The 18,155-nt window shown below is 45.6% G+C and overlaps 1 protein-coding gene across 3 annotated transcripts; it reads right to left on the reverse strand.

Moving 5' to 3' along the window:
- Positions 1-6,782: 6,782 nt before the first annotated feature.
- On the reverse strand, positions 6,783-10,766 carry DEFB106B (defensin beta 106B). 3 transcript variants are annotated; one of them, XR_006705311.1, is made up of 3 exons: positions 9,340-10,766; positions 8,348-8,399; positions 6,928-7,040 (listed from the first exon to the last, which is right to left on the reverse strand). XR_006705311.1 is itself a non-coding variant. In XM_045452057.1 (2 exons), exons 1-2 carry the CDS (start codon positions 9,386-9,388, stop codon positions 6,889-6,891), a joined length of 201 nt encoding a protein of 66 aa, XP_045308013.1. In that variant the 5' UTR covers positions 9,389-10,766; the 3' UTR covers positions 6,783-6,888. The 3 variants fall into 3 exon arrangements, 1 of the variants encoding a protein (XP_045308013.1); XM_045452057.1 differs by lacking the exon at positions 8,348-8,399 and having other exon boundaries at positions 6,783-7,040; XR_006705310.1 differs by having other exon boundaries at positions 8,348-10,766.
- Positions 10,767-18,155: the final 7,389 nt, after the last annotated feature.

The raw sequence follows: 18,155 nt of genomic DNA on the forward strand, positions 1-18,155 counted from the left end.
GGGCTTGAACTCACAAACCGTGAGATCATGACCTGAGCTTAAACCAAGAGTTGGACGCTTAACCAACTGAGCCACCCAGGCGCCCCTATTCTTTTTTTTTTATTAAAAAAGTTTTTTTAATGTTTTTATTTATTTTTGAGACAGAGAGAGAGAGCATGAGCAGGGGAGGGGCAGAGAGAGAGGGAGACACAGAATCCTAAGCAGGCTCCAGGCTCTGAGCTGTCAGCACAGAGCCCGACGCGCGGCTCAAACTTATGGACTGTGAGATCATGACCTGAGCTGACGTCGGACACTTAACCGACTGAGCCACCCAGGCATCCCAGGTGCCCCATTCTTGTTTATTTGAGTGGGGCTCTTGACATTCACAGGCTAGGTCATTATTTCCCTAGGGGGTTGCAAAATAGTGATATTCTCTTGATGTTATCATTCTTTGTTATTCATTTATTAGCTGGGCTAACATTTGGAAGAAAAAGGGAAGTCAAATGTTTTAGGGCTCCCCTTTCCTTACCAGATTTCAGGACAGTGGGTCTGGGGGGGGGGGGCGGGCGGGGCAGATCAGCTCTGTGCCATGTCTGCAGGATGTGACCCTCCACAGACATCCATGTGGGCCAGTCCCTTGTCGTCACATAACATTTCTTTAGTCTTGCTCCCTGGAGGTCTATGCCTTGAATTAGAGTGTTTGCTAAATGAATTGCACTTAATATTGATTTCTTTCCTGTTTTAATTAATAAAAGACATTACTAACTGCTGAGAAAAACTGATCAGAAGAGACAACTCATGCTAGCAAGCTTAGCTGATGCAGTTCAGGCCAAAAATATAAAAGAAGTTCACTTAGGGGGCGCCTGGGTGGCTAGTCGGTTAAGTGTCCGACTTTGGCTCAGGTCATGATCTCAGGGTTTGTGAGTTTGAGCCCGGCATCAGGCTCTGTGCTGACAGCTCGGAGCCTGGAGCCTGCTTCAGATTCCGTGACTCCCTCTCTCTCTGTCCCTCCCCTGCTCGTGCAGTCTCTCTCTCTCTCTCTCAAAAATAAATAAACATTAAAAAAAAAAACTAAAAAAAATAAAAGAAATTCACTTAGGCTTGTGGCTGATTAGCTGTACTTTTTGGTTTGGCTGTTATGTTGAAACACTCACTTAACCCACTTTGCTTTCTCCCTTATCCCAACTATGCAAGGCCATTTTGAGGCTCCCCCACACGCTCTCCACTGAGTGAAGGCACTTAGCAAATTCTTGTGACAGTAAAACCTTGGTCTGCGAGCATAATTTGTTCCACAAACAGACTTGTCATCCAAAGCACTTGCATATCAAAGCGAATTTCAAGGACCATTGGCTCAGCTGTGATCATGTGACACTGGGCGTCACGTACTACTCGTATTGCAAGACCTCACTCGTTTATCAAGTTAAAATTTATTAGAAATATTTGCTCTTCTTGTGGAACACTCTCAGGAACAAGTTACTCGTAATCCAAGGTTTTAGCGTAATTGGATTAGCTGCAGCCACTGGGAACGTTCCAGCCTTGAGGGGACTCAGGAAGTGAAGGCTCAGAGTTCCTGCTGCCGCAAGGACCCGGCCCCACGGGGTTTCAGTACGTCAGAGGAATGGGTCGGTTGGCATTCCGCGTTTTCAGACAGCAGGGGTAGATGTTGGGGCAAGTTCCGATGAAGAATTCCCCTGCTTTACAGCGCCTCCGGCAGCGGGCGGTCCCATAGCCGCATATCTTGTCTGTGTCAAATTCATTTCTCACTAAATAACAGAATAAATCAGTGCGATTATCATGCCTGAAGACCAGGAGGCGGGACTTTGGCAGTGGTTTCGAGGGGATAGTGACTGAACTGACTTGAGAGAATACCCTGGAACCCTGGTGGAACAGACTTCCCAAGCCACCTCCTCCCTCTGCTCTCCTAGCTGATGGACCCCACCATCTGATTCTCTTCCAGATGAGAAGAGAATTTTAAACATTAAAATTAAACATTAATTGGCTCTTGTCACATCTCTTCTCAAAATCCTACAATAAAATCCCTGCTATCACTTTTTGGTTGAATCCAGGCAAGCCCTTTACCATGAGCTTCGAGCAGCGCTGGCCTCTGTTCAGGGCCCAACGCTCTTCTCCCTGGAATACTCCCCCCTCCTCCCACGAATGACCTCCTGGAATCTCCATGTCACAACGTTGGGGGATCTCTCCCTGTTCTTCCCATGTGCCCAAGCGCCCTGGAAGTTTTTTATTCCTTCACGACATCTTTCCCAAGTTGTAATTACATGATGTTTTCAGTGACTTGGTCTTCCTGATTGAATTCTAAGTTCCCCAGGTGGGAGACGATGTTCATGTTCCATTCACAAATTACGGGCTCGCCCAGTGCCCAACATGTACTTAAAAACCAACCACCTGTTGAGTGAACGTTGGGACAGAGAAGACGAGCATAAAGCAGAAGCGACATGAGCAGGGGAGAGCAGAACAGACAGAGGAGAGGAGATACCCACCGGGCTCACTGGGCTGAGGACTTTGATTTCAGCTGCTACATGTGAAAAACCTGAAAGTCTCCACTCCCATCCTTAAGGTAAGAAAAACTGTGAACAAACTGAAAATCGATGATTTTTCTTGGACCCATCAGAGAACTTAGGTCACAGGGCAAACCACTGCTCCCAGATTTGGAGAGAGTCACAGCGGAGATGGGCTAACCTGGGGCAGAAGCCTCTGGAGCCTTAAAAGGGTAGGAACACTGTGGTCATGTTGACAAATTTCCAGAGGATGAGTGAGGGCAAGCCTGAACCAAACGACTGAGGGCCACAGGGGAAGGGACCCCACTGCTTCCTGGGTTTTAACTCTAGGACTCTGATGAGGTAGTCACGGTGAAAAGCCAAGAAGTAATCCCCGGTGGCCCTGGCAAGGAAAAGGGGAAGTAATTATGTGAAATATGCCCAGAGAGTTTTCTACAACAAGAGCTGACTCTCCCAGGAAAATGATTTTACTAAAGCTTTATCTGGAGGAAGGACATGCCCCCTACACCAGCCCACCCAGCTTCCTCGCTCAAATGAATGGGACACCCTAGGACGTATTTGTGAAGGTCACATTGCAGGGACACCAGCCAGGAACAGACTGGTGTTTCTTTCAGTATGGTGGAGTCCTGATCATGAATATTTATTTTATACTCATGGATATCTATTTTATACCAACACTACTTAATTTCTTTTTCCCTAAATTAATTCAATTTTTGTGTTCTTTTGGCACACCCGTGTCATTGTTTGTTTGAAGTTCTTCCACATGTTCTGGCACTACAAAGTTGCTCTGGGTTTATCTTGTATGTTCTCTGCTCCAGTCTTAGAATCACCCACTTCTCCAAGGATCCCTGACTCCTTCCATTGGTGAATGGAATTAAAAACCAGTATGTGAGTGCCAGGTGTGCTCATAGTTTCTGGAATGTTCTTGCTTCCGGGACCTCTAAGCTGACAGAGCAAGGACGTACATATTTGTTTAATCACACACACACACACACACACACACACACACACACACACACACAAATATTTGTATATGTAACCATCTGTATGCAAGCCAGGTCTCCACCTGTCATCCATCCCCAGGTGGGTCATTCTACCTTTTCCCCGCTTATCTATAAACTCCCTCTCCAAACCTGGCTCCCACATCTGCAAGCCCGGTACTTAATTGTTCAGTTCCGGCTATAAGTGCACAGCAAGATCTGAATTGCTAAGCTTGTGTTACCTAACAAATACATCATCGGCTAGAGTGCCCTGCTCTTGTGCATCGTACTAGATTATAGACTTCTTTTGTAACTGCCCACGTTACCCAGGCCAGCATCCCCTTCCCCCTGGCCTGCAGGAAAGTTGTTTTATACATTTATGATACCATTAGATAGTTCTGCATTTCACCCTGGGGTAGCCCTGACTTCCAATTAACTCTGTTAATTTGCACAGTGAACTTTAGTTCACCCTTTGGGCTGCATGGTTCTCAGGGTTTAACAAAGGCAGAGCATCATGCAGAAGTTTGATATTCTGCCCTAGCACATTCCCTGTGTTTTACCCCTGGCCAACCCCCTGGCAACCGGGGCAAAAGATCACTTCTTTTCACGATCCCTAGTTTTCCCCTTTCCAGAATGCCACATACATGGAATCATGCTGTCTATAACCTTTTTAGACTGGCTTCTTTCACACAGCAATATGCACTTAAGGTTATTCTGTGTCTTTTGGTGACTTGACAGCTTACCTGTTTTTTATTCCTGAATAATATTCCATTAGTTGGATGAATCACAGTTTGTTCTCAGCCCACCTACTGAGGGACATCTTGGTTGCTCCCGGTTTGGGGTGATTATAAACAAAGGTGCTATAAACATTCCAGGTAGGAGTTTGTTTGGACCTAAGTTTCTAATGTTTGACAAGGTTGCAACAGTAATCCAATGGAGAAAAGACAGCCTTTTGAACAAATGCTGGAGCAACTGAACACCCACAGCGAAAACAGAAATGAGAACAACATTGACCATCTTAACAGCTTTTACAAAAATTATCTCAAAATGGTTCATGGATTTAAGTGTAACTGTGAAACCATTAAACTTTTAGAAAAGCACATAGGAGAAAATCATCTAAGACTACACAAAAAGATCTGAGACTTGACTCCCAAAGAAACCCATGATCCATAGAAAGAAGCTGGACTTCACAAAGTTAAAAAAATTGCCGCTCAAAAGATCTATTAAGAGGTTAAAAATGCAATGTATATTGGGGGGAAAATATTTGGAAATTGCATATCCAACACATGACCCATATCAAGAATATATCAAGGACTCTCAGAGCTCAACAGTGAAAACAGGAAAAAATCCAATTAGAAAATAAGCATGAGCCATCCATTTCGCTGAAGGTGCAAAGATGGCAAAAACAAAAAACGAAACTAAACAAAAAAACAAAACCACAGGATAAGGTGTTAAACATCATGAGATTTTAGAGAAAGTCAAACTCAAATGACATATAAGCTGTTGATGACAAAAACAAAAAAATCGTGGCAACTTTTTGCAGCAGATGCTAGCTAGGGTGTGGATAAGCTAGGTCACGCTTACATTCCTGGTGGGAGTGTAAACACGGTACAGCTACTCTGGGAAACAGTTTGGCATTCTTTTGTAAAAACTAAACCTGCAACCATATGACTTGGCAAGCGCATGTTGGGACACTTGTCTCAGACTAACGACAAGGTGTGTTTGCTCAAACATCTATAAACGTAAAAGTTTACAGCACCTTTACTTGTCATAGTACCAAACTGGAAAGAACCCAGCTGTCCTCCAGCAGGTGAATGGTTCAATGAATCCTGGTACATCCACCCGGTAGACTACGATGCAGGGACAAAAAGGGAAGACCTACTGAGACACGCACCAAACATGGAAAGTCTCCAGACCACTACAGTGAGTGAAAAGTCCCCCAGAAGTTACCTACTGTAGGATTCCATTTATTTTATTTTTAAATTCATTTATCTTGAGGGACACAGAAAGTGCGTGCAAGCAGGGGAGGGGAAGACAGAGAAGGAGAGAGAGAATCCCAAACAGGCTCCTCACTGTCAGTGCAGAGCCTGAAGCCGGGCTTGAACTCACAAACCGTGAGATCATGACCTGAGCCGAAACTAAGTCGGTCGCTGAACTGATTGAGCCACCCAAGTACCCCTGTAGGATTCCATTTATATGACATTCCTGAAGGACAAGTTGTAGAAGTGGAGAGCAGATAAGTAGTACCCGGAATTAAGGTGGAGGCGGACGCAGGAGGGAAGAGGGTGTGGCCCCGAAAGGGCAACATGGCGGGGGTGGGTGGGGGCAGGGATCTCTGTGGTGATGGACTTGTTTTGTATCCGTGTCAGTATCTGGTGTTCGTATTGTATTGCCCTCTGGTTGTGCTATTGGGAAAACTGCATTAAACGGTAGAGATGTATCTGTATTATATTTTACAACTGTGCATGACTCTGTAATTATCTCAAAACAGAAAAATGTCATAAAAAAAGGTTGTTGCTTCAACAGGATTAAGTGCGTTGACCTTGGGGAATCAAGAGGGAAATAAGCAAGATTTCTGACCCAACAGGGAACCAAGGCTGGATCTTAGGCCTGGGGAACATGACCAGGAATCCTTACTTGAACTGGGTAATATGTGGGGCGCCTGGGTGGCGCAGTCGGTTAAGCGTCCGACTTCAGCCGGGTCACGATCTCGCGGTCCGTGAGTTCGAGCCCCGCGTCGGGCTCTGGGCTGATGGCTCAGAGCCTGGAGCCTGTTTCCGATTCTGTGTCTCCCTCTCTCTCTGCCCCTCCCCCGTTCATGCTCTGTCTCTCTCTGTCCCAAAAATAAGTAAACTTTAAAAAAAAAAAAAGAACTGGGTAATATGAAAGCTTAGAGTCAGAAAGTGATTTGGCAAATAATAGAAAGTCATTCGGGGACCTGGATCCAGTAATTGTTTCCAATTAAAGCCATGGAGTCAAGATGATTAACTTATACATGTGTATGACACATGAGAATCCTTAATAAGTAAATTTATCTATCTACTTATCCTTAATATGTTCATTTCTCCACTTACCCATTTATCTATCATCTGTCTCAACAGGTGGTTGGGGCTGACTGCCTGAGGGCAAGTGAGAGGTTTGTTGATGTATAGTCTTTAGCAGTCCCCTTTAAAAAGAAATATCAGATCATTTGGGGAAAGTTCCCTTATCAAAAAATTATAGAAAAAGAAGGCAAGTAGGCAGGGACCATCAGGGTTAACTACTCACATTTCCTTTCTAAGTGAAGCGCTTGACAAATTGATAAAAGATAGTCATTTATTTTTATTGAGGTGTCTTCTCACTGAAGAGACCAGAGTAAAAAGAAGACAAAATGAGGTCATTTATGTCACTCTGGAATGCCAGAGCCTTCAGATTTAATCATTTGTATTCTTCCAACATGGCTGGAGGGTCAGGCAGCATTTCAGAGACTTCTGGCAGAGAGCAACGAGTTCTTCATTTTTCTGACAAGAATTCACGCACCTCCCTTGAAGCTTGGAGCATTTCTCGTCAAAAAACGCGTTCCTGGCTATGTAAGGGAAGGAGCCACTGGGATTAATTCTCCTCTCACATACATCCAGTTACCAGGTACAGTCTTGTAACTAGTTAGGAAAGATTTCTTTACAAGCTGCCATGGTCTCATCCTGCCAGTAGATGAGATGGTAAGGAGATATTTTCTCTCTAATTTTTCTGTCTTTTTGCTTTAGGGGGTTAACGACCAGGAAGAATACATTTGTCTTGACATTTGGGGTTAGGCTGTGGGGGCTTTGGGAAGCAGAAGCTATTGTTCTTTTATCAGAATCTGTTAGCGGTACGTAATGATCACCTTGTCCTTGTAAACCCCTCCAGGGCAGGTAACTCCCCAACTCACTGTCAAAGTGTTACACCCTGAGAATTGAGCAGGTCTGAGGCTGGGGACATGGCCCACGATTGGAGTAATAAACAGGGATAAATATATAGAAAGGGAAAAGTTTACTCTTGTGGGTGGGAGGGAAAAGATTGCTTAGAAAGGCTCATCAGATTTCTTTGCCACATTTCATAAAACGTGTTCAAGGGCCAGTAGGGGCATGTGTTGGGAGTGATTCCCCAGGACTCCTCTTGTCTATTCTGTGCAGAATATAGTGGCTTTGGCCTTAGTACTTTATCAGTAGCCGTCCTAAGAGCAGCCCGCTTCAAGTTAAGGAGAGACAGACATCTTACTGGAATCAACATTTTAGATTACCTAATCCAGGTATATTTAAGGACAGGCATCAGATGTACACAAGTTGAAATTAATGTCAACAAACAAAGGTGACTAATTCACATATATGTAAAACTAAAACCAGGCGGATTGGTATTAGCATGTGTACTAATCATTTCTAGCATCTGCATATAAGTTCATAAGTATCAAAATCCAGTGTTTCAAAGCTCAGTGAACTTTGGCCCCCACTGCAGGGGACAGTACTCTATCCCCCCTCCTAATATTGTAAGGTCATCCCAGGCTGGAGGCACTGGACCTCACTTTTCACAAGGGGCCTTGTGTTATATCCAGTTAACAGTGATGGTCCAGAAAGAGAGAGCCTCTGCAAAGAGAGGGCATCTGTGTCCACAAGGATTCGGATGGATCATCACACACACCCATCTAGAGGTTAATGTAACTCTGTGTGTGTGTGTGTGTGTGTGCGTGTGTGCAAATGCATATTAATAGGTCAGTTCCATTTGCTTATATAGATAATTTTATATTGCCTTATCTTATATTGTGTTAACTAAATTATATAATAAACCTGACTGATCTGAAAAGGGGGCCTTGGTCGGTTTCCAACATGTACATCGAGGTCAGTGGAATGAACAGCTCACCGTAGGTCCTGGATCCCGTGCACTTGGCACAGAATCGAACCACACAGGCTCACTGCAAAACAGACCAGCAACGCATACAGCTGGCGTGAGAATTCTGAACCTCCTAAGGAGACATCTATAGCATCTGGCACAATTTGGGCTCGTTGCAGGCTCTGAAAAGCCCTTTCTCTAGCTCTCTGGAAACTGGGATAAGTCTAGTCTTGGATTTTATTCTGAGGAAGATCTGACTGGAGCCACTCGAGGTTCCTGGGAGCCAGAGGATGTGGCAGGAGTCCTGCTGTGAACTCTCGGGTCCTGGCTTCATTCCCGCTTATCTGTATGACTTTGAGAAGCCGCCTAGCCCATCTGAGGCTCAGTTCCTGCCTCTGAAAAATATCTATAAAGCAAACCTTCCAAGCCTGAAGTGTTGGTCTAAAATCACTAAATTCGAAGTAGGACAGAGTTTTCTTAAAGGTCCCGGCATTGGTGAACGGCATGCATTTTGTGGTGTGAAGTGTTCGTCACAAGTGCCCAGCTTCATGGTGTTGTGACGAAGGAGCAGCAGTTTGACACGTACGTTTGACCTGCGCCATGGCCGGCGTGAACGCGGTGTCCGAGCTCCGTCCCTTTCCTCGTCCCCTTTTGCCTTTTTCTGGCTCTCTTTCTTACCTGTCTCATATCTATCACGACTATTTTTTACAAGACCCATAGATGCCAACCCTAGCTTTTACATTTTTTCCCCAATTTTTTGTTTTTGTTAGTGAGCATGGAGCTGGGGACCAAAGGGCATCTTTCCTGGCATATCTTTATTTCCTCAACCCCGTGATACCCCATCTTAGACAATCAGGGAAAATGCAATGGATTTATAGAAGAGACATTAGGGGGGGTCACCTCCCATAGTAAATGCTCCCCTGCAGGGCCACCGGGCTGACCACACCAAGGTGCTCACTGAAGCAGACTCTTTCTCTGGGCCACCACCTCTAGAACCTTCCCTACAAAGACGTTCATTTTACCTGGGGCCAGAAGGAAGAGAACAGCAAAGAGAAAGAGGAATGTCCTCATGTCTCGAAGGGTCTTGAGAGATCAGCACAGTGTCCATGATAAAAGAGCAGCAAACACCCACATTTATACATTTCTCTAGCCCAGAGAACATCTTGATCAGTGAGGCATGCCAGAAATGAGGACGTTTCCATGCTTTGCCAAGCCGAGCCCACATCTCAGTGGGTGTCACTCAGTCCGCAGCTCACTGCTTTTCTGATACTGGAAAGTTCCTAAGAAGGACAATGGGGAAGAAGGGAAGGCAGAGTAGAGGGTGCCTTGATGATCAGGGGCAGATATATGCACCAGTAGGAAGAAAGATCTGGAATCTGGCAGTTTGGATTTCTAATCCTGACTATGCTCCTTAATAGCTTTGGTTCACTCGTATGTAAAATCAGAGTAATTACATAATATCATGACGGAGTCAGTGGGGTCTGAATTCCAGCTCCAATATTTGTGAGCTGTGTACATTCGGCAAGTGCCTTTACCGGAACATATGTTTTATTGTTTATTTTTTAAAAAGTGCTGATACTTTAAATACTATATACATCATCTTATTTAATCTGCAAACAGCTCCCTGGATAGTTATGAGCATATGGGATATTTGATATTTGATTAAGACTATAGATACATCAAATATCCATATACTCTGACCACAGGCTGCCACTAATTTGATTATCTCTTTTTCCTAATCTGAAGTAAATCAGCTAAGTGGATGGAGAGAAAGGCCTGAATTACCCACTCTAATTCTTCCCTGTTGGGAAATACCTCTCTTTAATGTGACATTAGGGAGATGAGCCTCCCTCATCATCATTCTCCCTATTATTATTGCTACTGAAAATTGAAATATCTGAAAATATTATTAAAATAATCACAAACTCCCAAAAAGCAACCAGATGCTTGCTGTGTAACTGAAAACATGGTTTGTGAATGTGACCAATTTACTTCCTCCTGCCAGAGTCATGTCAATAAATGATTGAACACACAAATAACTGTGATAAAAGGGACACATTTTTAACAGAAGAATTGCAGATGGTCCCAGTAGACACCTCCCTCCAGGAGGTGAGGCTTGAGTCCTCCAACTTGAATGAAGGCGATTAATTCCAAAGAATGTGGGGAGGCAAGAGCGTCCCTTTAGCGCGGACAAAGCTGGCACCTTAAATGAGTGGCCAGGTTTAACATCAGGGGTGGCCAGGCATGTCCCCAGCACATTCCCCTGACACGAGGGACAAGGTGAGGAGCCTCAACCCTGTGTTATTCTTCTCCCAGACCCCAAACCCCAGTCCGGTTGTGAGAAAACCTCAGACAAACTCAAAATCTGTAGGGTAGTCAGTAGGAATATGACATACCAATGATAATTTCTTGGTTTTGACAAACGCATCGTGGTCATACTATTAATAATTATTAGGGGCGCCTGGGTGGCGCAGTCGGTTGAGCGTCCGACTTCAGCCAGGTCACGATCTCGCGGTCCGTGAGTTCGAGCCCCGCGTCAGGCTCTGGGCTGATGGCTCAGAGCCTGGAGCCTGTTTCCGATTCTGTGTCTCTCTCTCTCTGCCCCTCCCCCGTTCATGCTCTGTCTCTCTCTGTCCCAAAAATAAATAAACGTTGAAAAAAAAAATTAAAAAAAAAATAATAATTATTAGCATGAATGTTAACATCAGTGGCAGCTGGGGGAGGTGTATGTGAGAACTCTACACTGTGCAGATTTTCTAAATTATTCTAAATTTAGATACAATAATTTGCTTAAAATAACTATGCGGGAATGTTCCATGTATCCTTAGCCTCAGTCACCATGAGATTTTTGTGAGGTGTGTGTGCATGTATGGGTACGTGTGTGTGTGTGTGTATGTTGATTATATATTCTTATATGAAAAATCCGGTGAAGAATGATAGGTTGAGAGTCACCTGGGTGGCTCGTCGGTTAAGTGTAAGACTTCGGCTCAGGTCATGATCTCATACTTTGTGGATTCGAGCCCCGTGTCAGGCTCTGTGCTGACAGCTCAGAGCCTGGAGTCTGCTTTGGATTCTGTGTCTCCCTCTCTCTCTGCCCCTCCCCGCTCACACTCTGTCTCTCTCTTGCTCTGAAAAATAAATAAAACATTTAAAAAAAAAGAATGATAGGCTGAATATACAAATTTTTTTCTATTCCCTTCCAATACTACTTAAAAAACTTTAGGAGAGCCTGAGTGGCTCAGTTGGTTAAGTGTCAGACTCTTGATTTCTCCTCAGGTCATGATCTCATGGTTTGTGAGATCGAGCCCTGCATCAGGCTCTGGGCTGGCAGCACGGATCCTTCTTGGGATTCTTAGTCTTCCTCTCAGCGTATGGTGTCTCAGTCTGTTTGAGCTGCTATAACCAAACACCCCAGACTCAGTAGCTTATAAACAACATTTATCACAGTTCTGGAAGTTGCAATACAAGACCGGGCACCAGCATGGCCGGGTGCTGGTGAGGACCCTCTTCTGGGTTGCAGATGGCTAACTTCTCACTGTGTCCTCCTTTGGGAGATGGGGACAGGGAGCTCTCAGGGGCCCCTTTTATAAAGGTGTTAATCCCATTCACGAGGGCTCCGTTCTCATGACCTAATCACATCCCAAAGGCTCATCTCCAAACATCATCACCGTGAGGATTAGGTTTCAACATGAATGTTGGGGGGGCACAGACATTCAGAGCATGGCATATGTGATTTTGTCTGAGCACTCACAAATAGCCAACTAACTCTCCCAAGGGACGTGCAACGTTGTAAGAGCTAAGATGTGTCCTACTCACACCACACTGTGAGGAGGGCAGATAACTTTGAGTGGGTGAATTCCAAGGATGGGGTGAGTCCCAGGGTTTGAGGGCTGCTCAGGGAAGAGGTAGAACCATGAGAGGTGTTAATCAGGTAGTACGTGGACAGGGTTGCATGAGGGGATGGGCCTCCCAGAGAAGGTAGCATGAGGTGCCCACCCCAAAGGGCCATGGAACTCCCAGGGGAGAGGGGTGCCAGACAGGGGCTCATGAGTCTAGATGATACCTCTCACCAGCAAGGTGAGAAGTCTCGGGATCAAAGCCCTAGAAGGCTGTCAGCAATTTGGAGTCTTCCAGCTCTGGGATTTGTCTTATCTATGTTAGCAGATGTTGGCGCACTTTTGTGGGGGGGTGCAAAGCAGGTAGGCTCTAAATGGCTAAACAAATGATGATTTGTACCATATTCAAAGCAATTGGATATGGAAAGATTTGAGTTTGGAGCAGGAGGCTTTGAGCTACAGAAGTGAGCATGGTAGGGACCGCTCAACAGGGGCATCTCTGGACTCATGATGGAGCAAGGAGGCCATGCAATCCCCATGACAAGGACTAGCCCTTTAATTTGAAAGTTTCTAGAGTCATCTTGTTTTCCTAAGACTAGAAGTTCACTCCAGGTCAAGATCAGCTACATAACGCGCAAGGGCCCACGTTCAAGAAGTAGGAAAAAGGCGCCGTTAAAGGTATCTAGTTCTCTCGATCTGTCATAGTAATGCTTCTTTGCTATTTAATGTCACAATCTCCCAGGCACAAAGATACTTGAAGGACGCTTGCAGATGTTCACACTGCCTGGGGATGCCCACATTGCCACTGCGAACACCTGTGTGGTCCACAATCAGCCACTGCCGGACCGGCGTGTCTTGCTCCAGAGAGAGTCAAGCCACGTTTTCCCCCATGAGCCTCCGCTGCCGTCCATGGTGGCCGGGCAACTCTTAAGGATATGTCGATATCGTCTGCAAGCAATCCGTATCGAATTGGGGGCTGGAGAGGGGTCTGCTCCTGCCAGGTTGCCCGCCTACACCACGGCACGGCCATGGCACGGGAGGGTTTGATGGCATGCTGGGCCCTAAGACACTGCCATCCCCTCTCTAGATACATCTCCACTCAGTACGAGCTGGGGGTCGGTGGTGGCAGTGTTTCTGGGAGGGATAGGAAAGGAGGAGGTTGGGTGGGGCCCCCAGGGCCGGGGGCCAGGAACCCCCAAGAAGGTGAGGAGGGGAAGGAAGGCAGATCATATGGGGACTGAGGCTCTAAGGTCCCAGACTTGCTCCTATTCCGACCAGATTTGATTTACAGAGCACATATTCAAAGATAAAATTATTAAGAATTGCAATACAGTGAGTGCTGAGCATTAAACCCCAAGGTAAGAACAGGGGTGTGCAGCTGCCCTCCTCACACTTGGCCTGGCTCCAGGTTATTAAAAATGCCTGGAAGCTGAAGTCTGAGGCTGTTAGGCTCAGCTCTCATCCCCTAGTACCTACGTATTGCCTTATGTTCATGAAGCTGCCTTGTTTGAAGGCCACAGAAACAAACGTGCAGATATCAGCATGGCTGCACTTTCCAGGCCAGAAAAAGTTCACTGTGAGTTGGTGTAGTTGAAAAAGAATTTACATAAAAGTTGGACGCAAAGCAGGATAGACAGACATGTGAATGTAAGGCTGGTAATAATAGCCAGACACACTGATAGCCACTTAATACTCATTTCAGTGAGTCCTTTTAAATATCCTATGAAGTATGTACCTTTATTCCGTCCGCATTGTAAGATGAAGAGACAAGTTCAACAAAATAAGCCACCTGCCCGAGGTCATACATCTGCTAACCCCCTCTGTCTGACCTCAGCCTGCCTTGTTCAGTTATCCTATTTTGCATTCCCAAGATGAAGAACAGAGCCTTGCAGAAGCATGGACAACAGGATGGGACTTATTTGGGGGTGCAGGGATATAAGTAGTAATTTTGATACCTGTGTTCTTGATGAATGAAAAGGATGTGGAAATTCTGCCTTTGGGCTGCTAGTTGACATTGTCACAGGCTCGGGGATTCAGAGCTACGTTGGTAAAATGACTACCACCCCCCCCCTTTCTCCCAGACCACCATAAAATTGAGATTAACCACCCCCCTTTCTTGTGTGAAGGTAGTACAAATGAAAACCAGGCAGTAACAGTGCACATTGCTTGGGCTTTTCTTACAGGGCACCAGGCTTCTTTCCAAGCACTTCCCTATGTTCCAAGCACATCCATATCCTCATCCCTACAGCTTGACAACAACCCTAAGAGACTGGCAGAGGAGCTGTGGGCTTCAAAGAACCAAGTGGATAGGCACAGCCATCCCCATCCCCCCAGCAAGCTTCAGCACAAAGCAAACAGCAATTAGCATGAACACAAACAGTTCTTGGGTTGGTGCTCAGAAGTTAGGTGGGCAACCTGAGAAGATCCAGCCTCAAGGTGATGGAACGCAGCTCAGGAAAGGACCAGCTCTGGGCGTGTTGCGTCTGTCAATCACTATGGCTGCTCCTTAGTCAATGGAAGAGACAATGGAGCTGGGAGAGACAAGGGGGGCTAGCAGGCTCCTACATCCTGCATCAGTAGGATCAGTGCGTGGCTCCTGGTTTTCCAGCTCCTGGCCTCGTGTTCCTTCCACTGCCCCAGCCAGAATTCCCAGAATACAGGTCCTCCCATCATGTTAGTCCTTGATCCTAGGAAATGGAGCATGTCAATGTGCTTTCTTTATTGATTCACTTCATTGACCAAGTGTATTCCCCATTACTTTCAAATATAAGTGAGCCTCCTGTCCTCTCGCAGAGGTCCCAGACCTCTGCTCTGAAGAGTCTTCCCCAGAAATGACCCTGACCGGGAAGATGTCTTATGTTGTCTTTGCCTTTTTCTTCATTTTCGCCCAGTTTCCATCAGGTAATTGCAAATGGATGGGATTGTGATGGGGGCGGCTCTTAAAGCCTGATGGTTCTTCTGTGGGCCACCATAAAATCGAGATTAACAGTCAGCTCCCCACTGAGGTCCTCACGAGAATTTCTTGAATCTACAGTGGCATTTTCTCAGCATACTACGATTCCCTCTCCCACCTACCCCCAACCTTTTATTAAACTTCTTACTGGTTACCCAGAGTGCTAGCCTTCAGAAATAGAATAAAGATACAGCCTCTGTGATCTGCTGACCTTTGACAGCAGATGTGTGGAGCCAGGAATGTTGTTTTGTACAGCGTTATTTCCTGCACTGACTTTAAAATCCAAAATGTGCTATTTTGAATTTAGGGTGCCAGGCAGGACTCGAGTATTCCAAGCCACTTCCAGGAGGTAAGTTGAATCCCCTGTGTAAAATTTCTACTTTTAAGACCTCTGACCTGTCAGCTCCCTCTGACTTCTGGAGGCAAGGTGTGATAGAAATAATCAGAAGAATCGAGTTGCCTGAAACCCCAGATTTCTGCCTCTTGTAGCCAGCATCATATCTGGGTTTGCTATCTCGCAGGGAAATCTCTTAGTTACTGAATTGGAATTTTGGCTACAGAGATTTGGACCTGGTAATGACCTATTGTCGTTAGCTTGTGGTGCTCATGAAAGCAAGGTTACAGGATCAGGCTTGTACCGGCCAGGAAGCACCGCTCTGAGAACATGCTCGCCCACATCTTACAGGCTCTGCCCCTAAAACCAGTAAGAGGTGTCCCAGCCTATGCTACCGGTCTCAGAAGGATCAAATAAAGGAGTGGTGAAATCTCACCGCCAATACAGAAGAGCTGTGCCCATTGAAGCACCCCCCGATCTCTTTGTATACTTATCTTCTGCAGGAAGAATGCGTATTATAAACAGAACCGAAAGAAATATCTCCGGAGAATTGCAAACAGAATTTAAAAGTGTTTAGACAGCATTTTGGAGTGAGAAACAATTAAGGTTCTACTCATCACTGAGCAGTTCCCGTGCACCAGGCAGTCTATTAACTTTATGTGGATTATGTCATTTAACCTTCAAAACGTCCCTAGGATGTGGGTGCTATTGTAACTACTGTCTTATACAAGACGATGAAGCTGGGACATGGATGAGACGTTAAATAATTGTCCCCGGGTGATAGAATGACAAGTGGTAAGCTAGGCTTCCAACTCAGGATGCCAGAGTCACAAAGTCTGAATTCTGTGATTCCCAACCAGGTAGGAAAGCACCCAGCAATAGCCTTGAGCAGAGGTGGTATACAAAATCCTCAACAGATGGCAAGGCACTGAATGGTCAGACCATACCCTGCCTGAAAAGAGCAGATGCTGTCATAAATAATCACTCCGCCCATTGCTTGTAAGCCCTGCATATAAACACAGCCAGAGCGGGTTAGCAGGAGAATGGGTGTTCTAATTTGGCAGCAAATGGGCATCTAGAGACACTCCCTGGCATTCCGAAGCATAGGTCAGATTAGAAACACAACATAAGTCCATATCCTACCCGGTTCCAGGGCTGAAAACGCTGATTCCTCCCTGCCTCGGTAATGCAAGGCTCAGGAGGTAAGACGGGCTGGGGCATCATCTGAGTGAAGACGGGTGGAACTCACATAAGCTGGGAAAACAAGGTGGATGGCTGCTCACCCAGAAGTTCCCAGGTAAGGAAGAAGATTGGAACTCAGAAGGAGAAAATGATAAAATCAGCAGCCAGACATGAACAAGGAGTTGAATTGTGTGGCGAGGAAGCAGGGCACTGGTTTTTCAGTGTTCTCAGGAAGCCTTCAGTAGAATGTTAGCTTGTGTCTGCCCTTGCCCCCAATCAAAGCGGGTTGGAATAAAAGTCATCGGGGGCTTTGTTTCAGAGCCAGTAGGAATTCTTATCACAAGTTGTGATGAGTGCACTACGTCCGGCAGAAGAGACATGTGATGCGGACTTGGGCTTTACTGGAGCGAAGCCTGAGGAACAGATCTGACTCTAACGGTGGACTTCGTAGAACCAACTGGATAATCACAGCCATCCCCATGCCCCCCGGCAAGCTTCAGCACAAAGCAAGCAGCAATTAGCATGAGCACAAACAGCTCTTGGGTTGGTGTTCAGAAGTTAGGTGGGCAACCTGAGGAGATCCAGCATCAAGGTGATGTAACGCAGTCCAGGAATGGACCAACTCTGGGCATGTCACTGAGCCATGATGTGAGAGGGAAGGAGAGGGAGGAAACGTCTTCTTTGATGAGACAGGGAATGTAAAATCCTAAATAGCCACTGAGGATGGGGAAATAAGCTGTCAAGGAGCCCAGTGAGTGGTTGTCGTAGTGAGACCAACCTGTAAGATTCCATGTAGCTCTGGGTTACTGACAAGAAGGTAGTTAATGGGAAAGAAAATAAGGGGTTGCAACATAAAGGTTGCCACTGGAGAACCAGACCAGCAAATAAAGGACTCTTGGCTGGCAAAGTCACTACCTCTCCGGTCCATGAAAGTTATCCTGAAAAATTTTTTTGTGATCATGTAAAAAAGCTTTGCTTAAAGTAACAACAGCAAAAAACAGCTAATTGACTAAATAGTGTTTGGCAAAATGTTCTCACATGAATTACTCCATTTGACCACTAAAAGAATTTACAGTGTAGACAAGTGTTTCTAGAATGTTCATTTGACAAATGAGAAAGTTGAGATCAGGCAGTTTGCAGAGGACACACACCATTTCCAGACCCCCCCAAAAAAACCGCACCGAACTTCACCTCTACCTTCAAGAATCTTTTCAAACCACAAGATAGCCCTCTAATCTTTATCCTGTAACCTTTACAGAAGTATCAGGTATGTATTTTTATGCTTCTGTAATATACATGACACTTGGCCCCACTGTGCTTGCTTGTGACACAGGCCAGGTTATAAACACATGAAGAACAAAGAATGTGCCGACCTCTTGCTTCAAAATTAAGTCTCCCCATCTCCATCCTGAGAAAAGCAGAGCTCTTTGAAAAATCAGGGCTGGCTCTTAAAAACACTCTTTATGACCATATAAACCCTCCCTTATTTGGGTGGCCTTTGATGTTCTCCCCACGTCCAGGGAGTCCCTGGAC

The sequence above is a fragment of the Leopardus geoffroyi genome, chromosome B1 (assembly GCF_018350155.1).
Source record: "Leopardus geoffroyi isolate Oge1 chromosome B1, O.geoffroyi_Oge1_pat1.0, whole genome shotgun sequence".
NCBI lineage: Eukaryota > Metazoa > Chordata > Mammalia > Carnivora > Felidae > Leopardus > Leopardus geoffroyi.

Bases quoted from the DNA above. Each gene is read 5' to 3' on its own strand.
- DEFB106B (XM_045452057.1), bottom strand. From the start codon at position 9,388: ATGAGGACATTCCTCTTTCTCTTTGCTGTTCTCTTCCTTCTGGCCCCA. The intron at 7,041-9,339 runs GTAAAATGAACG...TCCCTTACATAG, and splicing joins TCTCTTCCTTCTGGCCCCAG to CCAGGAACGCGTTTTTTGAC.